Source organism: Bombus fervidus, chromosome 2, assembly GCF_041682495.2.
Source record: "Bombus fervidus isolate BK054 chromosome 2, iyBomFerv1, whole genome shotgun sequence".
Classification (NCBI taxonomy): domain Eukaryota; kingdom Metazoa; phylum Arthropoda; class Insecta; order Hymenoptera; family Apidae; genus Bombus; species Bombus fervidus.
In genome coordinates, this window is record NC_091518.1 from 17,222,345 (window position 1) to 17,240,493 (window position 18,149).

General features: G+C 37.8%; 1 protein-coding gene across 3 annotated transcripts in view; it reads left to right on the plus strand.

Annotated features, from left to right (window-relative positions):
* The window catches only part of LOC139998191 (uncharacterized), a 440,340-nt gene that overhangs the window by 225,596 nt on the left and 196,595 nt on the right, over positions 1–18,149 (plus strand). For all 3 annotated transcript variants that reach the window (XR_011803208.1, XM_072022546.1, XM_072022545.1), the window contains exon 2: positions 16,354–16,569. Coding sequence is in view for 2 of the 3 variants with exons in the window: in XM_072022546.1 (XP_071878647.1) it covers positions 16,354–16,569 (216 nt within the window). In the remaining variant the exon portion in view is untranslated. The remainder of the gene's footprint in view (positions 1–16,353; positions 16,570–18,149) is intronic.

Below are 18,149 nucleotides of genomic sequence, written 5' to 3' on the forward strand. Positions count from 1 at the left end.
TGAGAGGCTGATATGCTCGATCTCTAAAGTCACTTGGCAAGTAATGGATGGAAGTGTTTGTGTTCGCGTTTGAATATTGTGTAGGCGTGTCGCTGATAATTGGCATGTTCGATCAACTGTTTTGTTAGTTTTCCAAAAATTTCACTTTTCATGACATTATAGTTTGGTTTGTAGATTATTGGATCTTCGATAACCTTAAACATAATGTTTGTTGAAATAAATTTCAAAATGCAATATAATTTCATTTTTTCCTGTAATATACGTAGTTATTTAATTACAAATTCTAACCGAAGAATAACGAGAAAGAATTAAGGAACGTCGCTATTAAGAAGAAGATCAATGAAATGAATTATATTACTTACAACATGAAGCGTATACTCTAATTAGGAAATTACTAAAACCGCATACTTCCTCTTTTTTCTCCTTATTCTTTAGGTGTACAATACCAAATCACAAATGAATTATGAAGGAACATGCATATACGAAACGTACTGTGTTCACACTTAATGCAACGAAATAAGATTTTTTTGGATTTTAAATCACAAAGAACCTTGTATTTTAATAAGTAATATATTTTTGTCTAATCATAAAAAGATAACAACCAATACCTCTAAGCAAATGTAACTGTCGTAGTGTGTCCGTGGTTTGTGCGTATCGATTCAGTAGAATCGACTGTCTGACAAAGTAGTAGTTACGAACTTCAGATGGACATACGTGACTCGCATCTAAAAAAAAATCTGTTCTGTTTAAACACAATACGATTTTGAATCTATTGTACGCAATATCTCATTGACAGCTCTGAATGTACATCATGTAATCGAATGGAGCTTTTAGCACGACCGGCTAATACCTGACGGGTGTCAAAAGGATTATCTACTTCTATTGAAACGGGTGATGGTCATTTCAATTTTCCTTTCTAATTCAAATTCATTTCTAAATCGATCTCTGAAAACATGCGACACCATCCAGTACTTTATTTTCGCTGTCGAAAAATTCTCTCTAATCACCGGAACGCAATTATTCTATGGCAACGAATAAAAAATTTTTTAAACGCACGAGTATCATCGAAATACAGGATATCGTTGCAATATCTTCTCGAATCACTTGGTCGCGACCAAACGATCGTTAACTTCTCGGAACAGGACTGGAGAGTATCATAATACAGCTGCAAAAAACAGCTCCATTAGAATATATATTATTACAAAAAAAAAAAAAGTCGAACGATCAGCGAGTACGTATAGTTAGGTGCTCGGATCTTAGTTAGGCGAAGAAACGATCGACCTTGCCTCGATCGAACGCTCGGTAATAATAAAACGATCCATGAACACCGCATGAAAAATATTTAATAGTCTGAGGGAATACTAACGATAAACTTCGATTTCCTGCTGCATCTGAGAGAGATCAGATATTGAAAAGTTCCACGCGTTATTCGCGTTAATCTCGATCATGGTCGATCGGACGACGCAAAGAACCAGGATAAAGGAAGGAGGCTATAGTTTTTGTTAATCCGACGATCTTGATGACGAAGATTCAGCTGTTCCGAGCGTATCATATTGAAAATAGCCTAGGAAAGGATGCACGGAATGCTGTATCATACCGGTTAGCGATTGATCAACAAAGATGACTTGTTACTACCGTCGACAGTGGTATCTCGAAGCACGGGATGCCATTTTTATCGAGATGTTATCGAACGCGTATTTATTGAGCAGGAAGAGTACACACACGCAAGAACGATACGAGCGCGGATTTCGATGGGCTATCGCGCTTTATTAGGTTTCAAGAACTCACTTACGTGACTGTCTTTCGCGACGCTCGTACATCATTGTAATTGCTTATGAACCCGCTATCTCTTATACGTAACACGGTAAATGTTCGATCTTAAAGTTTCTGCCCGACTTGGTTTCTGCATTCCTTTACTTAGATCAAATCGAAGAATATCGATAAAGAATCCCTGGATACGTGGATTTTTATAAATTTCTTTCTGTTCCAAGTACATGTATCTCTGCGTGTCTGACTACATTTGGTTTGCGAGTTCATACGAGTTATGGAAACTTACCAATGGCGCCGGAAATCCATCGTCTGTGCACGCATCGAAGTCCCCGGGGCCTCGATCTTCCAACGACGAAGTCACCACTGCTCGACGACGTACATACGCACCTGAAATTTTCTTTCCGATCTTCTGTCCTATTATTATTCATCGAATTAAAGTCCCTCTTTCTCCATCCAATCATACGTGTTATCTGTATCGTAACGAGTGTTCGCTAAAAATATTCCATTTTAATCGTTGCAAAGTTCCGCATCACAATCATTTCACGAAAATGACCATTTCAATTTCATATTTCGAGGATATTCGATACAATTAGATTATTACACTTAGCTTCACACCTAAAGGAACGGTTCAACGATTTCATCCTCTTTCTCGCTCTCTCAACGTATCCCTGTCCTTTTCTTTGTTTGCCTGGTATCATTTTCGCGCGAAAAGGAAACGGCTCTCCGTCGGACGCCCACGTGCCATGTGCTCGTTTCAACCGCTCGTTTTTCGTAACCCGCGACGCGAATGACCCGTGACAAACTCGCATACGAAGCTCGTACCGGTTCGTTTATGAAACCCGACACCTTTGGCATTAAAACCGCATTATATGCTCCTTGGGTAGCGGAGCTGGCTCGATGGACTCCGATCTGGAACCGGAAGCGCAACACCTGTCAGACTGTTGCGCGTGGGCCTCCGTTAACCGCGACGTGCTGTGACTTTCAACAGAATTTTCATTCGGATTACGAAATCGTAGTATTTTCATCGACGTTTTGCTCTCGATGGAATTAAAAAATACTGAAAAATTTCAAATTTGAGAATCGATAAAACGACATTTTTCTGCAAGACCAAGACATTCCAATTGACCAGGGTACACGAGAGTCCACACCTCGATATTACGCTTCGACGAAGGTTTGTTTATCGATCGAGCTATACATGCTTCGAGGCGGCCTTTCTCTCACGTTCTCGGCTCGCAGGAAGTTGGCAAATCCTCCTTTTTTCGTTCCGTCTCTGTTCCTCCGGTTCCCTCGGTCTCGTTCGCCTCGTGCTTCTCTATCGTTCGCTCTTTTTTCGCCTGTTCTTTCTTCTACGCTCTTTCGCCGTGCCCGTGCAGTTTCACGTCCTTTCTTCGTCTCACTGCCCCCGTTGCACCTCCTCCCTCGATCGCGCGCGTACCAAGCCTAATCGTCCACTTTGCCGATACGGTGAAAACGCGATTTATCCTCGTCACGCGTCACAAGGCACGACCGCTGCGAATCGAACTTGTCAGTCAGTGGACGATCTCGCACTCCGAGTATCTTCTCACGAGGAAATAGTCCAAACGAGCTTCGACACCTGTTAATAAGATCATTTCTCCGTAGCTCCCTCTGTTAACATTCTCCTAGTATCATCGACGTATACGAAAATATGTTTTCTTTCAAACGAACGATCTTAGAACGGTCCGTGGTTCACTGGATGGAACGTCACGTTGTCCCGTAGATAAAGCTCGTTCACTGTATCCCTGATCTGGCCACCGCGCCGTAAGGTATCCCATCTTCTCCGAGCTCTTTTTTCCTCCATCGATCCCCTATCGATCCGCGTGATCATAGACCTCGCCGGTAATCGTCGGAAATGCCGGTACTCTCGATTACCCAGTCGATTTCCCGTAAAATTCGAGTCCATGGCAACAGAGAAACGATAGTCACGTTGGAACGTCGTTCGCGAGGAAATCCTTCGATCGAAACGAGATTTCAAACTCGAGGTTCGACGAGCCTGAAACACGACCCCGACGAACGCGACGCGAACATCCGTGAAAATGTTACACGAACGTCGAGAAGCACGAGATAAGGAGGGTCGCGGATGGCACGCGCGAACTGGGAAGTTCGAATCGGTCGGAGATTCACAGGGAGGCTCATCCGAGGGATGACCTTGCCCTAGGACAACTCGGTGCTCCTCCTCGTCGGGGCATCGGCGAACGACTGAGGGCTGCAGACGCCGGGCCCCGGAACTGGGGACCCGACACGCCACGATCCGCTCGAGCACTGCACCGTGTTTCAGGACCAGTTCGGCCGCTTCACTTGGCTCCGAAGGAAGGATGCCGTGCGTGGTTGCTCACTCCTCGCGTTGCCCCTCGATCCCCTCCTCTGGCTCCCTCCTCTGCCTTCACCAGCCTCCTTGCTCGCTGGCTGCTACTCTCGCAACCCCCTCCCCACGTCACTCGTCGAGATCGCCCCCCTTTCGAACGCGTTGCCCCCTTGTGCTCGCTGACGAATCTCTTCTTTCGCGAGAACCTCGAGTTGGCTGTGGTCAGGGGACCGAACGCGCCGAATCGAACCATCGAAGCTTTTAGGTGCCCGCGAGGGTGACTCAGAGATCGAACTCGCTTTTCCTTGCGCGTGTTTCTCTTCTACAATCTCGTCAGTGGTATTTGGCGTTAATTGGATATAATGTTTCTTTAAAAATACGTAGGTTTGCTATGACTCAAGGAAGATGCGACGAACAAACGATTTCATTCCAATTTGATTTTGATCGATTTGGAGCTGGTTTTTCTCAGTTTACTAGAATTACTGGAAAATGGAGCTACTTCCTTATTTCTGCAAACCCTTCGATCGCTAATGTCATCTATATACGAAATGGATTTATGATAAAATTAAAGCATAGCATATTAGTATATTTATCAACTGTACTTTGTAATTACAATCACGCCTATCATCTATATTTGTCTCAAATGTATCCGGTGATGTATGGATTGTCTATGTGTTAAATGATCTATCTAACAAGACGCGATAACTGATCGAAGAGTTTACAGAAACTTTTAAATTCAATTTTCAATTCGAGTTACTGTACGCTTCTCATGGGTTTCATTCATTTTAGTTCTAGTGCATTGACGCCTGTAACGATTCTTGAACGGAGATTTTAGTTGCAACGTATCCTTCTTTCTTATCGATACCTGTCTTGCCGCTTTTATGTACGCTACATTTGACGTGTCTTATATAGATAATCAGCCGGTACGAGCTTACCGCGATTTGCAATCATCGCATTTTCGTTTTATCAGCCCCTACAGAATCCTGCCCCTTCGTCTTTCTGACGTATCAGTCTCGCAGATCTTCGTTTGTAAAACATTAATCTACAGCTAGTACTGGTGCCGCCCGGTCACTCGAAAGTCATCCTCCTATCTTCGTTGAATCTCTCACGGATCGATTCGAATTTGACAAACTTGCAGCCGGTGCAGCGGTGACTGGAATATCGCGAGTTCTCGCGTTGCCTACCGTTCCACCGTATCTGTACGCGAGATCTCTCCCCGTTCGAACATGTGGCACGGCGTAGTAGCAATCCTCCTCTTTCGTTGAACCAGCCGATGCAGTACGACGATCGTAGTAAGCCTGCCAAGATAGCTTGCCCCCTTCTTCCGTTGCTTTTCCTGCTGCCAATCGCATCCTGGATCCCCCCTGCGAACCTGATGGCCCACCTGGGCCCAACCTCTTCGCGTCCGACGGGAGCCAATCGCCGTGTCTAACGTACGATCTAATGTCTCGGTTGTAACGGGTGTCGAAAGTGGAGGGAGATCGATCCTGTTGCTTGTATTGCATCGCACGCACATACTATGTTCTACGCCCGACAGACCGGATTGTTACAGGCATCGAGCTTCGAGTAGAAAATACTTGACATGTTTCTGATTCTTCGGGTTTCAATCGCGTTTTTATTGCTAGTAGTTTTATTTTAACTAATTACCACCATTAACTTTATTTGTGTTTCGTTTCAAGGTTTCGCGAGCATTCCAGTTCACTTTCTGCGGGCAGACTTGAAAAAAAAATGTCGCGTTTCCCATCTGCCGTTAGCTTGCCCTACTAACGTACTGATAAAAACACGATCGGAGTTTGAAAATCCACAAATATATCATCTAAACATCGAGGCAAATTTGAACAAGAAATCTCGTTTCTCCTCTGCTCTATATGTCACTTCAAGGATCACTAATATGTCGTTCAACGACCGTGAAAAATAAAAATCCAAAAAATACTTGTTAGGAGAGTTTCGTGATCGACTTCTTGGGGAAATTGTCGAGGATTTTACATGATTTCGTGATGGGTTTGAAATAACACTGTACATATTGGCGTTAGAAATAGCTGTTTAAATATGTTGGTATAATAGGTGTGTTGGTGTTTAGGGTAAGGTTCAACAGGTGTTGGCCTGCTGGCAGGAAGTTAGAGATGGTCGTAAGTAAATAAGAAATTCTTTTGTTATATTTTATGCTTTGTTTCATAGGGAAATAAAGAAAAATGTTAGGAAAAAGAAGAAACATATTTGAGCAAGAGAATCGATGTATTAAATTGATTATTTCGACAAGTCAGACACGTTGTATGGATAAGTGAAGATACTAGTTTATACACAGAAATTTAATTAAATCCCTCATATACTATGCTTACATGTAAAAATGTAATTTCAATAAGATCGTCGTTTGATACAACTTATATTTAGTATAAAACAGCAGTATCGAGTATATGAGCACTCAATAGAGTAAAACTCAATAGAGTATAAAGTAACATAGCACATAAGTATAACAATATATAGGTGCTAAACCCATATAAAAATACTGACTCGCTTAGAAACTTTGAAATTATTATCCAACTAACCTTTCGATACATCAAATTTTTAAGAATTTAATTTAATACTCGAATACCTCGAATCAATACCAATCAGAAAACCAACGGTTCGTCGAACCGTACCAAATCGATCTTCATCGATTAATAAATCTAAATAACTCTTATTCGTAAATATCTTATATCACGAATCACAGGACCACCTCAATTTTATATCCTGCAGCGTTTGATCGTTCGCTGTATTATCTTCGATCGGCAATTCAACAAGACTGGATCTCGTTAAAATCGTTGACCGTGTAATTAGCATGGACACGTTAATTGACCCACGTGCTCGGCTATACAGCGGGGCCACAAAGTAGGCGACACTTTGTTTCACTGTCCGTTGACCCAATTGCCACAAGAATGCCAACGTAAAACCGTAAAAATGATGACTTTGATCGCTAGAAGTATGAAAACATAAATGTCGTCACGGTTCACTTGGTGATATATTGTATCTACGGCAGCGTATGTGGCTCTAATAAGCATTTAGCTGTTTCCATAGAATTTTACGATACGATCAGCATAATTTGTCGCACGTAGGCACGACCCGTTGCGATACCGACAGCACTAATTCATTAGCCAGCGTTTCTTTCTATCCGTTTTTTCTATCCGCACCCGCTACGCGTGAACTCAATATCTGTATTACGCCGCGAGATTCTGAATCGCCAGCGGAACAACCTGTTCCCGCGAACACGTTGCTAATGCGTACGGCTTTGTGTACGTGGATTTTTCTACTGATTTCCCGCGCACGTACTCTGCGATTAATGGCGCCTCTGCAAACATCTACTTGTTCTTGTTTCGACGTCGACGATGTAGCCACGACAGTTTTCGCTTCTGTCATCATTAATCAAATTTTCGGTAATATTTCATGCTTCTATGAGATTGTGCAATTGCGGATTAATTGGTTGTTTCTCGAAGACTAAAGATATTTGTCGTTAGGTGATGTTTACTGTAAACGTATGTTTAATAGAAATAATAGAAATATATTTGATAGAAACATAAAGCAACATTATACAGCGTAAACAACCATCCGAAGTATAACAATAGATGTTAAAAATGATCCCACTTATGAGAGACGATGCTTGGTAATATAGAGAATATCCATGAAAGCTGTCTACAGATGATTGAATATTTTCATGAGCAACCGCAGCTGTCGTGTCGCATTCAAGATACTATTCTTCATCAAATGGAAATTTAAATTCATTTTCTATTCATTTTATATAGTATGAAATTAAATATACAACTTGCTATAATTATAAATTATAGAGACAGAATAAAAGAAACTTAAAATTAAATTACATTATCAGAAGCAAGAAAATACTTTCCAATTGCCCTGTCCCCATTCAATCACGAAAACTGAAAACTCATCGTTGGATAATTACGCTTCAAGCTTCCAGTAACAAAATAGAAAAAGAACTATTTAACCGAGCGTATAGAAGCTACATGACAAATAAAACAGAACATAAACTTATTCGATATCTTTTACTTTTGATAAGCGGTTAATTGCTAGAGAAGTGTTCCAATGAAAACATCGTTAAAAAGGACATCGCGATTACCAAACGAAAAACAAAAGAAAAAAATCATTGACATACACGTTGACAGTGTAGCGATGTACAATTATATACTTGGTTGAATCTTTTTCATTTTTTTTCTTTTTTTCTTTTTTTTTTTTTCTTTTTGTTTTTTTCGTAATCCGAATAAAAACGTTCATGGGAGGTTGAAGATTACGATGCGTCGGCATCTTTGATATTCAGATCGGAGATTTCTGGCTCGCGTGTGCAATTGCACCTGCGCATCGTAACGTCGATGCATATGCAGAACGTTTGACGTTACGGAATGAAGAGTACAACGTGCACGATGCTACATGTTCATGCCATTAATTTGTTTCCCGTGCGTACGCCGATACCGCCCGCGGTTGAATTATTCATAAGTATTCAACAGGCCACTTTCTGACAACCAGATCAAAGCTGACATTAAACGGATCGCATTCGGCCGATTTGCGGAACCGTGGAAAGAATTTTCTCGGAATTCTCGATTCTTTCTCGGCTATTCAGGTACTTGAATTTTGAGAGCATAAAGGCGAAGCTGCTGTTTTTGCAAGATGCAAAAAGATTTACATTTGCTATAGAGAAAACGCTACATAATAAACGATTTCTAGGACGTCTTAAAAAGATATCGATGATATAATAACGTATCACGGTTCAATTAATGCTTTTGTTACATTGTATGCGCTTCACGGAAGTGTCTAGTCCGTTGCTGATGTTACATTAACGCAGAAGCTGCAAGTAATGAAAGATGCGGAAGAAATTAAATTGCATCTCGATAAGATAGTACGTAGATAGCATATTTTTCAGAATATTTGTTAAGCATTTCTAAAAATATATTATGCTTTTTTTACTATTACGTTTCAACTATAATTAGCATAATTCGATGCGTATCTTTATCTTTTTTTAAGAGCTTTTTCACATAATTAATTTTCGAAGTACACCGTTGCCCGTTGAAATACGTAGATGTATTATATATTATAAATTTTCTAAAAATATATCTACAAAGGGTTGTAAAAAGTAATTGATATTATGACAGTCTATAGTTTCGAAATATCCAAGGCTGCGGTAGAATTAATATCTAATCCAAAAATCAAATAGAATTTTGTTTAAATAGTATCTCAGATTTGAAGATTGCTCTACTATAAAACAAAAAATATATAACTTACCTTTCATTTGTTCTTCCTATATATAAGCAATTACAAACTCAACATTTTTAATACGCAATGCACGAAAGTGAAACGATTAAGATAAGGATAATATCAACTCTTTTCCACGCTCGAAAGACTCAACGCACGAAGCAAAGAAAGGATGAACCTGAAGAACAGATAGTCTCGCGTGATGCTCATTTCTCCGCCACGTATACATTTCACGAGGGACACGAGCTCTTCTGTAAGAGTCGCTCTTCCTATCCCTTAATTCCTTGTTCTGTCATTGTTCCTCGTTGTCGTGTTGCAACTCCGTTCTCAAGAAGGACCCCCTGCGAAGTTGATCCACCGGTAAATATCGAGCTGCAGGTGTTGTGGCGAAGCTTCTCGGAGATGGCAAGGCGCCTGGCTACGTACGTACACGCGACGCATACGCGTCGCGACGCGGTATGCGTGTACGATGTCATCTGCTGACCGGTTTGAGCTGATAGAAACGCGCCACCGTGGGAAGAAAGAGCTGTTGAAGAGGACAAAGTATCGTCTGAAATGGACGTAGAAAAATGCGAAGAAATATTGGACAGTAATTTCTATGGCTGCGAGGTAGAGTTAGATTTGCAAGAGGAGCTCCTTCAGCTACGTTGACCGAGTTTCGAAGGTCCTTTGCCTTGTTCTTGCAAGTAGTCTTTGGGTCAGTGTTCCGAGTCAAAATTTGAATGGCTGTGTTTCGGTGGATGTTTAGGAAGGAATATTTGATCTTGTTCTTTATATCGTTTTTTGATATTTCAAATTATAGTTGAGCCTTACGTAATTACTGTCCAATTTATTCATGTCTTTACGATCATCATATTATAAATTATTCTGTCCATGGAAAATTACGATCTCAAGCGGAAGATGTAGTTCACTGAAACATAATATTTCTATCTGGCAACCGAACATATTTATGTAATTTTTCATCTATTTATTACTAAGCTGCAAACGAAGTTTATGCAAATTTATACTTCTATGAGCATCTCTGGAATTGTTCCATATTATATGGCAAACTTCCACAATCCATTCATTACATACAACAACTATTAGGATGCCCACATCTTTTCTTTAATTATATTCATTTGCATAAACAAGGCTAGTATGTTCCAAAAACGATAAAAGTCTATCTGTAGTTTTAATCGATCTACTAATAAACCTATTGTGGCGGCCGATGTGACTGAAAGCGATTAGTTAAAAGGAAACATTGCTGAAATCCAGAAATATTCGGGAAGATCTTAACCTCCCCTGTATCCTCTGCACAACCGGGATCAACCCTTTAGCACCTTGCAACAAGAGACCCGTCTAGAAAATATTGGTCAGACAGGTTCGCGGCAGCTGAACAACATTTCGACGGAGCTCGCTGCTCTTCGCTGGGGGTCCTCTACATTTTCGGTACCTATGGGAAAATCTTCCGCGATTTCCTACTACGCAACGTCAAGACAGCTGTTTGAAGTTTTTAAGGTTTAGCTTCATGCAAATCAGACGCTAGACCGCTGAATTTATTGGCTTCGAATGTCACGTCATCAAAGACAGCGGCAAGAAATTCGTGATACGCCTCTGGACCCCCGTGGGACTTGGTTCCTTGACGATCTTTTCCTCGAAGCTTTCCTGTTTGATTTTTTTCTAGCCTTCGTGAGAATGAACCGAGGATTCTGGTGTAAGTATATGAGAATGCACGTTGACCTGATGATATGAACAATTTTTCGACTGGAATATAATTAAAACAGGCAGAGAGAGAAACAAGTATTACAAAAATGAATAAAGTTCTAAGATAAAATCGTAAAATATCTTCGTTAATCGTCTATTAATTTTCATTGATTTTTTAATTTTATTGTATATTCACGTTGACACTTTGTATAATATTAATAGAATATTATTTAGCAATGAAAAAATGTTTCCTTCACGATTTACGTAATAGTTTTTGAATTTGTAGCGTTTCTAATAATATGTCGTTTATGTGTATTCCTACTAACCGTGTTATTGCTTATCGCTTTTTAAAAGTCAATTTAATCCCATCATAAAATTCAATTATTAATTCTATACATTCGTATGATGCTTACAAAGATATGATCATTTTCGTAATAAAAATATATCTTCTTAAAATTAACCAAGTGTCCCTATATGATTTCCCATAGACTATATCGTATGTGAATCTGACAGGAGACGAACAGTTTATGTAATTGAAGTTCATGTAATACGAGTTCACTAATTTTCTCCAGTCTCTGGTAACATATTTGGTTCATATAATAATTCAGATAAGTAATTTCGATCAATAAGAATTCGTTTAAACAGAGTTCACATAAACAGAGTTCTACTATAGTCTAACATAATACGCTATACATAATTCATAATACATTAACAAAATACATAAAACTAACTAAAATTCCCACCCTTCTAACCTACAAAAATCCTCCACCTGCCTACAGTGATTTCAGCCCATGTATTTTTTGAATCTGCTCCCACGGGTATCATTGGCAATCATCACCTCGGTCCATAAAATTCGATCCACAGTTTCCACGCGACGGGGTCTCGTCTTAAACGGATAAGCTGGAATCCCGGCGGATTTTCCGCGTGAGTAGCGTGCAAGAAACACGACCGACGAAATCTCGAACGTTTAATCTCCGAGCGGCCTTACCTCCCGGTCATCGTGGTCCCGTCCAGCTTTATGCAAATGCGCGAGACTCGGTGACGGGGTTGCAGGGAGGGACACGAGGACGTCTCCTATGCGACGCGCCGGTTCGCATTATGTACACTGTACACCATCCAGACAGAGAGATGGTGGTTACGTTTCTTCTCTCGCACCCCATAAATTACCGGGCGTACAACATTTAATGGGCCGGTGCCTACGCCGGGGCCAGGTCCCTTTGCTACCTTAACGCCATATCGCGTGTTTAGCGCCGCGGGGCACTCACGAGCGGAAAATACACTCAGCGACGACAACTTTATTTTATTCAGCCTGCCCCGACGTCGATAAGAACGAATATACAAGGTGTCCGGTAACCATAAACGGCGTTACTGCCGACCAGGATATGATTACTCGCGCAGAGGTATGATGAAAATGTAGAATGAAGTTTCTGCACACGAGGCTTCGGTTTCAAGAAGAACGATTTCGATCATCTGCTATTCATTCTAAATTTCAACTTGATAAATTTCTCTTTATGTTATTTACTAAGTCAACAGTGTATTTTAGATGGAAAGACTAATATACACTAACAGATATATTAATATTTTAGCAGTAGAACGGCGAAGAATTGAAATTAATCAATATTCTTGTTTTCGACCAATTATGAGGACTGTGTAATAATTATTTAATTTAAAGGGCATAACTGCGTGTGGAATATTATGCTTGACATTTTGAACTGTTTCTACATCGCTGAAATTAATTTTAAGAAGCGATACTTAATCTTATGATCGATGAAATTGTTTGAATCGAATTCAATAAAATAGACTAGTAGTACAAATCGACAGAAAGTAGGATAAAAGTATTGATATTGGCCTTGTTTATTAATTCAAATATGAACAAAAACAGAAGTTCAGAATCGAAAAGTGCAGAATCAGAACTTGGACTTAGTCACACACATACGCATATACATACCCAGTAGATTTTCAAAATCGTTTCTCTTGAAAACAAAGCCTCATGTGTGATAACTTTGTCTTATTTCTTCCACTTACTTTTTTATGAGCAATCATCCATTGCTTACTCGATAATGTCATCAGTTACTGGACACCTTGTATGCTATGGCTAAATACTATTCCAATGCTATAGCGTGTTTCATATTTAATTCATTATTTGTTCTATTGAAACAAAATGGATCATATATAATTCAATAATATAATATAAAACAAAAAATATTGTGAATCTATTATTTCCCTATAAAATTAAACTTTTGGAACAACCTGATACATACACGTGTACATGATTTTTAGCGCTTTGGATAGTAATTCACAATTTGATTTCATGGAATGGTTGGTTGTAAAGACCTGTGCGTGGACTCGTTAAGAAACAATAATATGAATTAGGAAAATATTAGTTTTCATTGATTTCAATAGCGGTTGGTTTAGTTATTACTATTTGGTTGATGCTTGCGTAATGTCGTTTTACTGAAGCTTCAATTTGACGATGTAATAGCCATTAAGTTATATTCTACTATAAACTAGCCATTTCAATAGTTTTGAAAGCAAAACTCTAACTGGTGTTAATAATTTCTACAATTTTTTATCCTTTTCTAGTTTTAAGATGGAAAAATTTCTTGCATCGTCAAAGACAAAGAGCAATTGATGTAGAATTTATTACAGGAACGATGTAGTTTCCTTGTCGTAATAATCTTTAGAAATGTGAATTGTGTCGGGCCAACTCCCCCTTTGAGTTCAAAAATTACGCGAAGCCTATTCATATAGTATAAATGGGGTATAGCCTTAAACCAGTTTAGTAAAACTCGATTCTCTGTTAGCTTTGATGTCTGACCATAGAAATAGAGACTACAAGCTTTCTTTCTTATTGCCTCTGGCTATACTATGTGCATTCAAATACGTTTCTAAAATTTGTATATATTGAAAAATTGTAAAAATTATAAATGTTATCGCGCGTTATAAAACATTTATTATGAACATTTTTGACCTCACAATATCGAGGAATTTAAATGATAAACAATGTAAGTGTCAGAAGCAAAGCTTTCTAATAAAAAGAAAAAACTTATATCACTTATATGATATAGTTTATCACTTGAACACTGCACACCTCCAATCTTTACAGACTTAATAAGAATAAATGGCAAAAAAGTGTATTGTGTTAGCTAAATTTATTTACTTCGACTGAAAACTTTCATTTTTCTCAACCACAGATTAATTAGCACTTATGATCATACATTTCCGTTCATAAGTACTGGGACACCTTTTGTTTGGATTTATAAGAACTCTTTCTGCGAGTTATAAGAGAAACATAATGTATTAAAACTCTTTACGTGTACATCCCCATAATGCCCTAATCTAAATTTTATACAAACGAACTCGGAGTAACAAAATTAACACAATTGCCAGAATTAGTTAAAGCAGCTATCGAGAGACATAAATGACATAAATATGAAGAAATTCAATGTTATTATAATATATGTATAAAGATAAGATTTTTCTATTATAATCCTAAACATTCTTCGTTTAAAATTCAGCCATCTCTAATTTTTAAAATAGCCATCTGCCTATTTTTACATTAAATTTCAAACCAGATAATACTGTACAAATAGTTTCTTAATCATTCTCGAGGATAACTTCACTTTCTGCAAGTGTCTTGATACTTATGGATACGAGCATATCTCTACCTCGCGATGCTTCTAAAAGCCAAAATATATCATTCTAGCACTTACGACTCTTTCCACCGTATCTCACATGGCACATATATGTTACCTTTCTTCTTTCTTCGACACTCGCATCTTTGATCATTCCAACTCCTCGAATCAATTTCGCAGACTTGCCAACAAAGAGAAAGAAAGGGTGGCAGGAAGGAAAGCAAAGAAATGCCAGCGTATAACCAATTACAGTAACATCCTCGAAAGAAAACCGCATGACGTAGAACCAGAAGCGAGGAGCAATAAATCGCGATACAGACGATTTAAATGGACGATCGTTCACCGTTACGGCCGAGAGAACGGCCTCGAGGGAACGCCGTCGTAACTCGGAATTAGGATGCCACCTTTCTGCTTTCCCGTTTAAAGTATCGTCCCGGAAATCCAAGGCAGAAGCGCGTTGCTTGTGGCCGTTCGTGCAGCAGAAGAAGAGCCAGTATATTTATAGGAATTTCTCGCGATAAGTCCAGAACATCATGCACAGAGCCTAACAAACACACACCCAATCCTTTGGAAGTATAACTTTGTGCATAAATTATGGTCTTCATATTTCATTAAGCTTTGTCATGATTTTTATCACGTAATGATGTTTGGTATATCGCGATTTTCGGCCCCGAACGCATAAATTTCAAAATTCTCCTCTTGTCAAAAATATTGGATCTGCGATCGCGCCCGAACGAGCTGTTTTTAACAAATTTTAATAAATTCTAATGAACGATGAAAGAGATTGAAGAAAAGAAGTTTAGATTTTACATTTCACAATGAGGAAAAATCGAAGTCCAACACAAACATTAAGAAATCGATTAGAAAGAATAAGAAATTCAAACCTGTTCGTACGTGGCTGAAAATCCAGTAGACAAGATCAGGTTCAAGACCCAGTTCTATTTGTCATTCGTTCGAAACCAGATGTTCGCTGGGGGTATAAGGCCTGCTCGATATAAATATTATCCCTTCGTACTTCACTCCACTAGACGTACATAATGCTAGTAGCTCAAATTATTTTGCCAAAAGTCCTTTATCTTCGTACAATGATAAATACAATGTTGAATTTTACGTGTGACTTAATTTGTTCTCTTCTTATTTGAAGAATCTGTGAAAAGATATAGAATAAGGAATTTAACAGCAATATAACGATAGATAAATTTTAATATTTAAATAATATTTTCAAAGAGCGTTTAAGGTTTATTTTAAAAAAATTTATTTTATAGTTTTACATTGTATTTTTCGTTCTAATAATAAGACATTAAGAAAATTCAATTAGAATTATTGATAGATAGTATTATAAGATTGAAAATATGAATTGAATCATATTATATTCTACGGATGTATCTCATTTGTAATATTATTTAGAATTTTCTATTATATTCTCGAATATCTATATTTTGGTCACTAATTGTTTTTGTGAATATCCCTTACTTTACAATTTTATTGTTATTAATCAGAGTATAAGGTAAATTGTAAAGTAATTAAAGTTAATTTATCGTTTAAATTATATTACTTCCAGTTTCAATAGATAACATAAAATAATGTATATCATATAGATCAGTTAAAAAATTAAAAATAAAATTTTATTTGATATAGTTCAAGCAATTTATTAGTTTTAATTTACTCGATATTAATACGTACTATCTTATGTATTTTTTTTTTCAGAAAAATGTTCCGAGATCAGTTGCCTCAAATTGTCAACCCTGTGCTGCAAAATCTACTTCGCAAGTTGCTAGAAAGTATCCATTTAAGTTTCCAAGTCAGGGTCATGCGGTAGATAGATTTATAAATATCAAATACAACAAGGAAGCTGCAAATTATCTTCTGACAAGAAAACCCAGTAATATGTCGAAGCAAAATGAAATCGATGTGTTTAAGCAGGTAAGCTAAATTTAGTTACATTAATTCAATAATTTAACAGAAATAATAACTTTTATACTTGACAAATTTTTTTAACTTGATTTATATGAAGTTAAATAATTTTCAAATACAATAGAGCATGTACTTCGATAACTTCATATATTATAAGAATTCTACATTTTCTCTATAATAGTTTCCACTTTCTTTTTCACAGAAGATAAGAAACAAAAGGTTCGCCCTTTTATCAATTATATAATTACATTTTTCTTAAGCGTTCTCAAAATCTTAAAATGTTAAGTAATGTTTCTTAAAATTTAAAAATCTACGTATTATACATATTTTCAACCCGCAAATATTTTCTATTCCAAGGAATTAAATACAACGAACACAGTTACAACGAACGCGACAGTTATCAAAATTTTTCGGACAAAATGTAATATTATTATATCGTTGAACTATAAAGTTTCAGAATAAAAAATTGGTCAGTCGCATAAGTAGTATATACGGTATCTTATAAAGTACAGTATTGTACTAATTTTTACATGAAGAATGTTATTAATGTATAAGCTCCGCTGAAGTAGAATGATGATGTTCTGATCATTAGGCGTACTTCCAATCTGCACATATAATATTTTACAAAATTATTATGCATAAACTGTTCAATACGGGCGGATCTCTATGTTGAATATCCTTGATTCCCAAAATAAATGACTTAAAATACGTACCGGTTTTAAAGCTTGTTTACAGCGTCGCCCGAAACGATCGTATTACGCGATTTTAATGGGTCCGAACGTTAGAAAAATTCTTGAACGGTAGTTGTTGCAACATCAAACATTGAATTAGCATAAAGGCTGTCCGGATGTAGGCGTAAGTTATCTTGTTCATGTTTATCGACGTAAGGGTATATAATCTTCGATAATTGATAGAGATAAGATCGAAATCACGGCGGGGAAGAGACTCACTACACGGAAATTACTGTTCTTAGAGGCCGAGGAAATAGTTGAAGTTCCACGAGAATAAAAAAGAACATAAACGGAAAAACAAAGAACTTCGTCCTTACCGTCTCATAATTCTAAATGTATCGTGTTGCCCCTTATGGTGTGTAAGGACTTCCAACAGATGATTTTGAGAATGAATATTTATTAGGTCGTACCACATAATCCGTCAAGAGGATTGGATAATACTAACGCGAATTCATCGTGTGAATGTCGCCATTTGTTTCAATGTTTCGCCTGACTTCTTCATAGGAAAAAAACATGGTTGTCAAGATACACGATGGATACACGAAATGAGTATCGCGATACTGCGTTTAATGAGAATCATCGTGTGAATGTTCCCATTGGTGTACATGAATATTCAGTATCTATCATACACGTATCTTCGCGTGAAACCGGTCTAAGATGTCCACGATGCTTTATTGGAAAATTCCTATAAAATGTAGTATACACGTATACAATGTAGCATATAAGTCTTTTCGTAAGTTGTTTTATTTTGTTACCTTATCTTGTCAAAAAATTTAGTATAGAAATATAGGAAAGTATGACACATGAGTTCAATCGTCAGTGTATTCTTCCCGCTTTTCTATCTCGCTTCAAAAAAAC